This window comes from Danio rerio, chromosome 10, assembly GCF_052040795.2.
Source record: "Danio rerio strain M-AB ecotype USA chromosome 10, GRCz13ab, whole genome shotgun sequence".
NCBI lineage: Eukaryota > Metazoa > Chordata > Actinopteri > Cypriniformes > Danionidae > Danio > Danio rerio.
Window position 1 is genome coordinate 17,908,632 of NC_141030.1, and position 12,922 is coordinate 17,921,553.

Here is a 12,922-nt window from a genome sequence, read left to right on the forward strand (position 1 = left end):
TGTTGACCATACAGTACAAATCTATTTTATTTCAGTTAATTTTAGTTCTTTTCATTTCGGTACGGTAAACATTGTGAAGTCTTTTTGAATGAACAACTGAACAAACAATAATCCGGTAACACAACAACTTATGCATACTATATTTGATTTTTATTTTTTGTGAACAAATGTCTTCAACTAGCATAAAAATACATCAGCCTAATGTTAAAATTATGTTGTAACTGTGCATTTAGGCTAATTAACCGGTTTCAAAATGAAGATAGGTATTTTGGAAGTAGCTACATAAATTATATTATTGACAAAAGTGACAGAAATGGAGAAATGGTCCTAAAATTAGAAGGTTGTGGGAAGTTAGGATTATTGGATGATATATATATATATATATATATATATATATATATATATATATATATATATATATATATATATATATATATATATATATATATATATATATATATACACACCAGATAACTGGATGAGATATACACAGAGTTATTATCAGAGTAATTAGCTCCCTTTTGAATTTTTTTTCTCTTTTTTAAATATTTCCCAAAATGATGTTTAACAGAGCAAGGAAATTTTCACAGTATGTCTGATAATATTTTTCTTCTGGAGAAAGTTTGATTTGTTACATTTTGGCTAGAATAAAAGCAGTTTTTAATTTTTAAAACCATTTTAAGGTCAAAATTATTAGCCCCTTTAAGCATTTTTTCCCGATAGTCTACAGTACAAACAATCTTTATACAATAATTTGCCTAATTACCCTATCCTGCCTAGTTAACCTAATTAACCTTGTTAAGCCTTTAAATGTTACTTTAAGCTGTATAGAAGTGTCTTGAAAAATATCAAGTCAAATATTATTTACTGTCATCATGACAAAGATAAAATAAATCATCAATAAATAATTAATAAATTAGCAATTACTATTAAAACTATTTTGATTAGAAATGTGCTGAAAAAATCTGCTCTCTGTTAAACGAAATTGAGAGAAAAACAAAGAGGTGTAATAATTCAGGGGGGCTAATAATTCTGACTTTAACTGTAAATATATATACACGCGAACGTAGGGAGAACATGCAAACTTCACACAGAAACGCCAACTGATCCAGCCGATGCTCGAACCAGTGACCTTCTTGCTGTGATGCGACAGTACAACCTACTGCGCCTCTGCGTCGTCCCTGTACATGGAAGTGTTTCACGTTTTTCTGATCCCTTAATTTGTTTATTCTAATTTGTTGTAGACCACACACACTCTCCAACCCACATGGATACAGCAAAGTGATTGTAATCACTTGCATGCTTAGTGCTTGTTGGAAACTTTGTAGGAAAAAAATAAAGAATCAAAAGATTTCTGGATTGATTGCAGCTCATTGTTTCTGACAATGAGAGGATGAATTACATACTGTAACCTGCATGTATTAAATGTTTTACTTTAAAGACTAGCTATGTATTCAGAGTTCACTGCAAATACAGTATGGCTTTAGGTTAAACACTAGGTTACTATCAAAAACTGTCAGAAGTAACGTGTATGGCGTTAAAATTACTTAGTACATTTTAGTATAATGACTTAGAAGTATATTTTCTGTTTTTTTCTTACCTCCTCTACTGTATACTGCCCTTCGATGCAGCAGCTGAAATCAAGCTTTTCAAGAATATTTCAGGTAATTTTTTTAATTTGGCAGCGTCTGATTTTTATATTAGTATCTGGATGCAGCCTTTATGATGCAAGCTGAGATTGCATCACTCAGCGATGCAAGGTCAGACACAATGCATTCAAATGGAGCTAGTGATTTCACTGTGATGGGTAGGGTTAGGGCTGGGGTTAGGTGAGCTCATTAAAAAACTTTTTATGCAGCTCAGATTGCACTGCACCAGGTCTGCATCCAGACCTCTCTCGATTTTAGACCCCTTTTTTTGCTTTCTCTGAGTTATCGGCACTGCCTTTCCTTTTTTTACGGTCCATCTTTGAGCTTGTGTTGCACTTATTGTTTGTTTGACATTCTTGCCAGATTTTGATTATGTCCGGGTAACCTCGGATTGGGTTGGCCCATCTCGAAACCAGGCGGCCATCACAGATTGGGCCAAATGTTTAACATTTATTATTATCATTACTATTATCATTATCCTCATCATCATCATCATCATCATCATCATCATCATCATCATCATCATCATCATCATATTACATCTAACAAGAGATAAAAGTGCCTGCATGTAAAAACAATACATAAAATTTTTTTTTAAAAATGACCGGCCCACATTTAAAAAATGGTCTGGTCCTTCTGGCATTTGTCAGAAATGCCAGATTGCCAGTTCGCCCCTGGTAGATTGTGTCAAAGCAGCTTTACATAGAAGATCATAGTAAATTGGAACAGTGTAGTTCAGTATTTAGTGTTTAAGTTCAGTTCAGTTTAGCTCAGTTCAGTGTGGTTTAATAATCACTACTGAGAGTCCAAACACTGAAGAGCAAATCCATCGATGCGCTGTTCTACCCGAACCATGCAAGCCAGTGACGACAGCTGCGATGAAGAACTTTACCTATTGGGGAAAGTGAAGAATGAAAAAACTCCGAGAGAAACCAGGCTCAATTGGGCACGACTATTTATCCTCTGGCCAAACTTCTTGTGCAGAGCTGCTGTCTAGGTGCCAGAGGCTGGAGAATGCTGGACCTCAGCGAAGACTCTTCTGTCCCTGGAGTTTTACAGGAATCAATCTTATGCTCTCCACTCCTCCATGACCACCACAGCACCTGCTCAGGATACGGCCTGGTCCAGGATTATGGAAACCTTGGGATCAGAATAAAGAAAATAATTAGCCGAGCTGCTGTTCATAGTGTATTTAAACGAGATGCGTGGAGCACATTCATGCATCATACAGCTATGTGATGCATTGAGTGTATGCTTTGCTAAAAAGATAGGTCTTTAATCTAGTTTTGAACTGCGAGAGTGTGTCTGAGACTCAGACATTATCAAGAAGGCTATTCCAGAGCTATAGTGAGGAGGCTCAACCTCCGTTGCTCAACTTAGCTATTCTGGGTGCTACCAGAAGCCTGAGTTTTGAGATCTTAAAGAGCGAGTTGGATTATAGCGAGACAGGTTGGTTAGATAAACAGGAGCTAGATTATTTAAAGCTTCATAGATAAGAAGTAATATTTTAAAATCAATACGAAACTTAACAGGCAGCCAGTGGAAGGATGATAAAATTGGGGTGATATGGTCATATTTTCTAGACCTGGTAAGAAAAGAAATCATGAAAGCATGGACTAGCTTTTCTGCATCTGTTATGGATAGCATACTTCATAACTTAGCAATATTTCTCAGATAAAAGAAGGCAGTTTTTGTAACATAGGATATATGATATACTTCAGACCTTATTATGAAATGGTTCAAATCAAATTAAAATAATACTTTAAATAATTACTTACTTAAAAAATTGATTAATAGAATGATTTAGCAAAATAAAGGAATTGTAAATTTATTCAGGTATAAAAAAAATCCCTCCCCTGTTCTTTCTTCTCGTAATTTCATTCCCTCCATTCTTATCATTTATCTTTTAATCTCACGCTTTTTCTACATTATGCGCTCCACACTCCTATCCAGTAAGAGGCGGGAATGCACTATGTAAGTTGGTCTGCCATCCGCCATTAACCCCACAAGAAGAAGAAGAAGTACGTCACTATGACGTTATGTGTGGGCTAGCTTTAGCAATGTTAGCCGTTTAACGGTGATGTAGTCAGTGTTTGATGATTTTTTAGGCGTTTTGACGCTGATCGATATTTATGAGGGGAATTTATTAACGGTAGGTGTATGCTTTATTGTGCACTAAGAGCGCTAAGTGTAACGTTTTTGTCACATATTGTGTGATGATGAATATGAATGATTAAGCGAACGAAGGGTAAACGTCAACGGAGATTGATCAAATCTAAGCTGTTATTCATAAAAACCTGATTGACTGATGTAATCCTTATTTTAAGTAATCATTAATAGTATTCTAATAATATAATTTTATTTAATAAAACGACAGTGCTTTTTTTTTACGAGTCTTGCATCAGGCCTATTTTGTTTATTAAATTACAATCTGATCAAAAACAGTACAAACAGTCGTTAAATGTTCTGTCACCATAAGATCACTTATTCTAGGAGGATAACGTTATGAGTGATGCATTGTGATGCAGTTTGTCTGATAGAGTTTGTGTGCTTGAAACGTTACACGCAGTGCCTTTTAAAGTGTAAATTTCATACTTGTTGAGCTTTTGTGGTTCACAGTAACACCTTTATATATATATATATATATATATATATATATATATATATATATATATATATATATATATATATATATATGTATATATATATATATATATATATATATATATATATATATATATATATATATTTGTTTAGCAAATCATGGTTAATATGTTTTACTACTGCCTTGTTTCCACTGATTGGTACGGTTCAGTACAGTACGAGTCACCAGTATCAAGCTTGTGTCTCCACTGCAAAATGAGCTTACCATGCTGCAATTAAAAAAACGCATACAATTTTTAAATATGTCTGAAAATTAAGAAAAGATCTTCATCGGTTTGACAGCATACATGTTGCAAATCCGCACAATGCAAACACATTAAGTCAACATGCTGCATTTTCTCACAACACATGCAAATAACACGGAACACAACAAAAATGTTTCAAAGAGACTCAAAAAGATGACGGATCCAGCTTGGATTTGTTTATTGTGCCATTAATTTCAAGGCAATACAGCAAAAATATATACTATAATTTTTCATATCATACAGTATCGATAATTATTGAATATTGTTTTTACAATCCATTTAGGAATATTATGTTTTTTTTTTATTTAACCACTTTATTTTAATTTACCAACACTACTATGGCAAATAGTGTTAATAGTAAAAGAAAATAAATAGAAATGTAATAAATAAAATTAAAAGTGCAGTTGGTGGTTGTCTTCAGAAGCATTTTTTGTTGTGCTGGTTTATAGTCTCTTCACAGTCTAATAGTAATGATTACAGTAATTGATCTAAATGTATTCATATGTATTTTTATATTTTGGGTAAGGCATAAAACAAAAAAAGTTCATCCAATTAAATAGAGTCGGGCCGACTCAATTCCGATAAGTAGCCCAATCTGCTTGTCAGCAAATGCAGATTTGAACAACTCCGCAGCCTTTTGTACGCAGCTCCGCCGACCGCCACGCGTTCACGAGAGAGAGAGCACATGTGTGATCGGTAAAAACCTGCTGAATCAAATCTTTTTAAATCGATCGATGCACTCACATCACAGCAGCTAAAATGTGGTGCAACCTCTGTTTATTGGTGCGACTCGCGCGAGTGATGCTCTCTTTGTTACAAATGCAACGATTGTATTTCCAGTGTTTTGAGCTGCTGTGATGCCAGCAATCGATCACCCTTAACTAGTGTCTCATCCAACCTTATGACCTCTCCCAGAAGGTCCGGGAGTCTCCCTCAAATTTATACCTGCTCTGTGATCCCCAAAAATGAGTTAAAATACCAGGAAATCACATAGACACAGTGATGTTCTAAGCATTTAGCATGTTGTAAGCATTCTAATTTCTAAGCATGTTCTTACATTTCTTAGGTTAAATGAATAGAGCAGTAAAGCTATTGCGAGTACAAATCCCCCTCTCTCATTGAGGGATCTACTGTCAATAGTTGGAGATGTGCAAAATATTTAAATGGTCCTGCATGCATTTAGGCCTTTTTACATGGAACAACTGAAAGCCCTGTGTTTTTGATGATATTGCAAGTTCACCAAAAGCTGGCTGAAATGATAAGATACATGATAGAACTTAATTTATTTTTAACATGGTATTTCATAATATAACTTGTTGTAATCTACTTATTGCAATAAACAGTTTATAGGCCTATTTCCTATTAGTAAAGAAGTAATGTATGTGTAGCGGATGAAGTATTTTCTCTAAGGCTGCTTCTGGCTATGACATGTTCACACCTAAATGGTTATGAGAGACGTGTTTAAAGGATTATTTGCAGCATCCTTCATTTATTCTCTTAGGTAAGGCCAGATCTTCTCTTAAGGTTCATACTTAGAGGGAAAATGTGCTTAATGCATTATAAAGCGTGAAGCATTAGAATCAGTATCAGCCAATCACTATGACAATGAATCAGTACTCTGTATCGGCTTCAAAAATCTTGGAGCATCCCTAGCTTCGACCTAATTTGGCTGTCAAAGTGGCAATACTCCCTCTGGCTGTACAAGACTGATCTTAGTAAGTAAGTCAGTGAATACACCTTTAGGAAAAAAGTATACTTTATTTCATATGTGTATACCAGAATCAATGTACTAGTAGTGTACCAGAATGTTCTACCAGAAGCCCAGAAAGATAAACTGCAGTGACAAAAGCTGTACGCTTTGTGTGCATAAATATACATTTTTAGCTTGTACGGTTGTACAGTTCAAATGATTGTTCAGTTATTTACTGCTGTCATAAAAAGAAACAAATTAACTCCATAAGTCCTTTTGTCGGTGTCAGTCAGAACAGCCATGCTACACCCCTAACCCACCCTTCCTCCCAAGCCTGTAAACCTAGGGGAAACACTGTTAGCAAAATGGATATTTTACATACAAAGTTAGTTCTAGTTACATAAATCACAGTGCACTCATTGTTTTATTTTATTTTATTTTTTTAAAGTTGAGATGTTTTTCAACTAGGTGTATGCAAGCACATCACATGCGTGCCACTTGCAGACCATGTGCGCATCACTCTCTATTTGCATGCACAAGCCACACGCCTCAATTTGAAATAACCCTAAATTGTATTGGTCTTCCTTCCAAGGTGTGTGTTCAGTAGCCACATTTTATAAACTATAGTGCTTCATACCAAAACTTCATACCAATCTTTTTTTATTGTTATTGACAATGGTGTTTGGTCAAATACTGGATACCGTTTTATCGTCCAGCCCTAAATGTAGGTAATTTTTGGAAGGTGAGTTTTTTTCTGTTGTTAATTTTATTATCCCTATTACACGATTCCCTTGTCTTTTGTATATTATAAGGCTAAATAACCATAACCTAAATAGCCAGGTCTGTCACATTTTAGGGATGTCTTGAAATGTTTCCACTGCGTTCCATACTATTTGCATGTGATGAGAAAATGCAGGTGTTTTGGTAATTTGTTTGGATTGTTAGAAATTGCAAAGTCCAAAATCTCTGGCTTCTGTGCAGGACTTGTATCTATCATTCCTAAGATGAATTAATACTGTGTTGGCCACAAAAGGAACCGCTACATCATACAAATGAATTATTGTGGTCTAAAACAAGGCGTTTCAGTTTCATTGTCCAACCCCTGTATCCATAGATATTTACAGTAGACGTCACCTATGCTATTGTTGTCTGTTGGAAGAAATGCGTTAATAGAGTTGCCGTTTTAGTACAGGGCAGCGCTCATTTGAAGTGAATGTGGGACTAAGGTGCAGTAAAGCAGTGGTTGTGGTCCCCAACCTTTTTTTGCCTGAGACCCCCTTTTTCCCCAGAAAATATTGTAAGGCCCCCTTCACATTTAAGGATATAATCTCTCATATAAGTTTGCAGTAATGATGACAAAAAATTTTGTTTTCAAACAAACGGTATTTTTATTATATAGGTATAGATTATTTTTTTAAATCTAGATTAAAAAATAATTCAAATAATTCAAAATAAAGTCATTTGAATTTTGCCGAAGGCATTCAGAATGTGTGTGCTACCAAAATAATACGTTTTTGAGAGCTGGTTTCTCAAGCCAGGTGGCACATTAGACTAGGCGCTCATCTCTAGTTTCCAAAATGCATCACAAACTTCTTGAGAAACTCTTTTACGATTAGAATTAATGATGAAAATAAATGTTCAATAAGATTAATTCATTCCTTTTCTTTTCGGCTCAGTCCATTTATAAAAAAGCAGTTGCCACAGCATCTGAACCGCTAACTTATCCAGCTCGTTTTTACCCTTCCAGCCGCAACCCATCTATGGGAAACATCCACACACACACACACTCATACACTTTGGACAGTTTAGCTTACCCAATTCACCTGTACCACATGTCTTTAGACTTTGGGGGAAACCGGAGCACCTGGAGAAACTCCACAACTCCACACAGAAATGCCAACTGACCCAGCCGAGGCTCGAACCAGCAACCCAGTGACCTTCTTGCTGTGAGGCGACAGCACTACCTACTGTGCCACTGCGTCTCCCCGTTTTATAATAAGATGTACTTATGTTTACTCACTGTTTATTCAGTTAAAGATTAATTTTGAACTGTAGGCCTACATAAGCTCAAACAGCGGTTTTTGATGACCTTAATCCAACTAAAGTCATAACTAAACTAAACAGAAATGAAATTAAGACATTAGTGGCATTATTGAAGTAAACACCATGGTCTTTAGGACCTTTCGCCATCATTTCCAACAAGATCCATACGCGGCTGTCAGTAAAGGACCACACACACACAAACACACACACATACACACACACACACACACACACACACACAGACACCACACACACACACAAACATCGCGAAATGCGGAAGTTTTTTTTCTTTCCAATTGGCGTACGCTATTAAATTCCATAACACTCTCAACCGGTCCTTACTCCTATATATATAATTAGGAGTTTTCCCGCTGGTCAGTATGCTAATATTTTTTAAATTACGAAAATTATAATTTTACATCACTTTTTTACATCGATGATCGCACAGGCATTTCTGACAAAGAGCATGTGTGTATTACCCTCCCTTCCTGTTAAATATGATCTAATCCGTGTCCTGAAACACACCCCCCTCTCCTGCTTTTAACAGCGGGAGTAGTTAGTTTGTGAATGAATCTTTGTTATGAACGACTCGTTCACTTAGCTGACAACTATACACGTTTCTAGCACCACAGCATCTTGTTTTTATATTTTTTATTTTGCTTATTTTATTCAACAAAACTAGCATAAGCCTGGTGTTTGAGCTGGTGCTACTTTGCCTTATGGCCTGACTGTATAATGCTTGTTTAGCACAAAAGTTCGTAACATACTAACTAAAACAAAAAAAAACAAATCTTACCTATGAAATGTTATGCCTTTATACTTCGTTTGCCTATACACGGTATTAAAGTCCAGCATCTTCACATTGGCTTTAATCTTGACTAGTGTGGCTGGATGACATTTGTCCTTGGAGCACTGTACAAATGTTGCAGCGCTATTGACACGCTCAGGGTCCGTATGCGATATATAGTGTATATCTATGCCCTGTATGTATTAGGCCAGTGTTTCTCAACCACAATCCCTGAGGACCACCAGCTCTGCACAATTTCCATGTCTCCTAATTAAAACACACCTGATTCAGATCATTAGCCTATTAGCAGAGACTGAAAGACGTGGGGCGAAGCAGTGGCGCGATAGGTAGTGCTGTCGCCTCACAGCAAGAAGGTCGCTGGTTCGATCCTCGGCTCAGCTGGTGTTTCTGTGTGGAGTTTGCATGTTCTCCTTGCGTTCCTGTGGGTTTCCTCCTGGTGCTCCAGTTTCCCCCACAGTCCAAAGACACGCGGTACAGGTGAATTGGGTAGGCTAAATTGTCCATAGTGTATGAGTCTGTGTGTGAATGTGTGTGTGGATGTTTCTTAGAGATGGGTTGCTGCATAAAAAATGTGCTGGATAAGTTGGCGGTTCATTCCACTGTGGCGACCCCGAATTAATAAAGGGACTAAGCCGACAAGAAAATAAATGAATGAATGAATGAATAAAAGACATGTAATGGGTGTAACCTATAAAGGAGACAAGGTTTAGAAACACTGCATTAGGTTTACAGACCCTTTTGCATTCCTATTTGTGAATTGTGTTGTTTAAATGTAAGCTCATTAGCAATTTTAATGCTAAGTTTTTTCCTTGTTTGGATCATTTGCTAGTTGAATTTTGTGTTAAATTGTTTAAGTCTTTGACATTACATTTTATTTTTCATTGTGTACAGCTCTGTGACATGTCGGTGAAGAGCCCATCAGATGTGCTCAATGAAAATGCATACATCTCATCCTCCCTGACCCTTGACCTCTGTTTATCACATGAAAAAAAGTTAGTTCTGAATGATACTTCTGGGTCTCAAAAGAGTCGTCATAATTACTCCAGCACAACTTCCATCCAGCTCCTCAAAGACATTATGGGAGGACTAGATGATGATGACGATGCATCCCTCCGACACCAAGAAGGTGAATGGAGCAGAAATCAGGAAAATGAACACAGTCTTTCTGAAAGTAAAACCAAGTGGATGAAGGATGATAAGAACCAGATATGCAAGTTAGCAGAGCAACAGCAGCAGCAAGACCAGAATTTAAACTTGGTCGAGAACAAGAATGAATCAACAGAGACAAATCCAAATCAGAACTCGCAGAGGCACCATGAAGAGAAGAACAAGACCCTTAACGCGCTCTGCTCTGACCTGAATGATTGGGGGGCTGATGAATCTGTACTGATTTACTCTTCTGTCATGATGGAGAAGAATCAGGAAGAATCAAGAGATGTGGATGTTGAAGGAGAGGAAGAGGAAAATGTAAATCCTAGTGGAGGCGAGAACAGAGATTCATCTGAAATTCAAAAGAAACGTGCTGAAGGTAGTGGCAGAAATACTTGTCTGCTGTTCAGCAAGAATGGCATTCCTAGTGACGAGGACTCCAGCTGCATGTCACTGTCACAGGGAAGCACTGCAAGCAGCACCCCGGATGGTGAACCAGGTAGGTCACACAACAATGTCGATGTTTACAGAGGAAATATTTTGTGATTGTATAACCATGACCACACTCAAAGTAGTTTGAAACACAACCTTACCTCATTGGATTTACATTATAAACTACAATCAGTTCTTATGCATGCTAGTAACAATGAAAGTGTGCCTGTTCACCAACCACTTGGCTAGGTTTGACATTTTTGAAAATATGACTTCAAGCTAGTCACAATGTCATTTTCACAGTGAGCGGGCATATTTAGTGATGGGTATCAAAACGGTGCTAAATTATAAAAGACTGAAGAATCGATAAGCCTTGAAGTTAACAGTTTTGCTGTTGGTATTGGAGAATTATTGCTAATTGAACGTCACCTACGTCATGATTTAAATCAAGCAACCTTTTCTAATTTGCTAATTTTCAATTGCTAATTTCATATACGTCTGCACTGTTAGCAATCTCACAGAAGAAATGTTCATCTTGTTCTGCCCAATACAACATCAATCGCGTCAAGTGTAAAAGCCTTCACAGTTCTTGGCTGTGCGGGCACACTCAGTGGAGGATCGCACTGCAGACCGAAAGCGAAAGCAAAAGTCAGCCTGTAGAGTTACACAAACAAACACAAAAACACACAAACACTCGCGCATGCTCATAAGCTTGCACTTAATAGAGTGATAATGGCGAAGAGGACCAAACAGTCAAGAGTATAGTTCTATTTCCCAAGTGGACACCAACAACACCCGTTGCAACAAGTTGTTTTCTTTTAGGGCTGGGCGATATGGGCAAAGAGTCATAACCCAGTATTTTTAAGTGGAATGACAGTATACTATCTTATACATACAGTTCAAGTCAGAATTATAAGCCCCCTTTTGATTTTTTTTTTCTTTTTTGAATATTTCCCAAATGATGTTTGACAGGGCAAGGAAATTTTCACAGTATGTCTGATAATATTTTTTCTTCTAGAAAACGTCTTATTTGTTTCATTTTGGCTAGAATAAAAGCAGTTTTTCAATTTTTTAAAAACTATTTTTGGGACAAAATTATTTGCCCCTTTAAGCTATTTTTTTTTCCGATAGTCTACAGAACAAACCATCGTTATAGAATAACTTGCCTAATTACCCTAACCTGCCTAGTTCACCTTATTAACCTAGTTAAGCCTTTAAAGGTCACTTCAAGCTGTATAGAAGTGTCTTGAAAAATATCAAGTAAAATATTATTTACTGTCATCATGGCAAAGATAAACTAAATCAGTTATTAGAAATAGGTTTTTAAAACTATTATGCTTAGAAATGTGCTGAAACAATCTTCCCTCCATTAAACAGAAATTGGGGAAAAAAATAAACGGGCGCTAATAATTCAGGGGGCTAATAATTCTGACTTCAACTGTATATATATATATATATATATATATATATATATATATATATATATATATATATATATATATATATATATATATATATATATATATGGTATTTTCCCATAAATGGTTACTTGAGAGTTAAAGCCTTTATTAAAACTTTATTAAACATTTTTTGAGCAAAATATTACTTAAACACAAGGGTTTCCTTCCCTGTTTACAAACAGCTGCACAAAATCTTTAATAAATAAAACAGTACAGACTTTTTCCTGCTTAATACTATATGTTGCACAACATTACAAATTATAAAAAAAATATTTGATAAATAAATAAAGTACAGGGTTTTTTTCAAGCCTGACACTATACACAGCACTACTTTGCTGTTGTGCAAATAACAAAGTAAACAGAACCATAGAAACCATAGCTACATTGTCAGAGCAAAAAGGAACACACTTAAATAGTAACACGACTTAAAGTATTCGAGAATAGAAAAGAACTACATTGAATGTAAATATAAAATGCACAGTATGTCACAATTACAGTGTTGTTATAAGTAATCACAGTTGTGTTATTAATAAACAACAATTAAATTATTTACATGTATGTATTGTGCATAATTATTAAACAGTGCACATATCGAAGATATCTAAAGAGAAGTCTTCCACTCCATGTAAAAAAATCCTACACTTTTTCTTTTGTATTGACTTACTTGTTATACTAAATATTAAATGAGATGAAAATAAATATACTATTGATATGAGAAGTAATGAAAAAGTTTCAGAGTACTGTGATGAAATGCTGGTTAAGCATATAAATGTTAACAGACC

The 12,922-nt window shown here is 35.8% G+C and overlaps 1 protein-coding gene across 4 annotated transcripts in view; it reads left to right on the top strand.

Annotated features, from left to right (window-relative positions):
• Positions 1–3,688: 3,688 nt before the first annotated feature.
• Positions 3,689–12,922, top strand: part of apbb1 (amyloid beta precursor protein binding family B member 1) — a 29,824-nt gene continuing 20,590 nt past the window's right edge. For all 4 annotated transcript variants that reach the window (XR_015500930.1, XR_015500931.1, XM_087270324.1 and 1 more), the window contains exons 1-2: positions 3,689–3,801; positions 9,991–10,747. Coding sequence is in view for 2 of the 4 variants with exons in the window: in XM_087270324.1 (XP_087126450.1) it covers positions 10,000–10,747 (748 nt within the window). In the remaining 2 variants the exon portion in view is untranslated. The remainder of the gene's footprint in view (positions 3,802–9,990; positions 10,748–12,922) is intronic.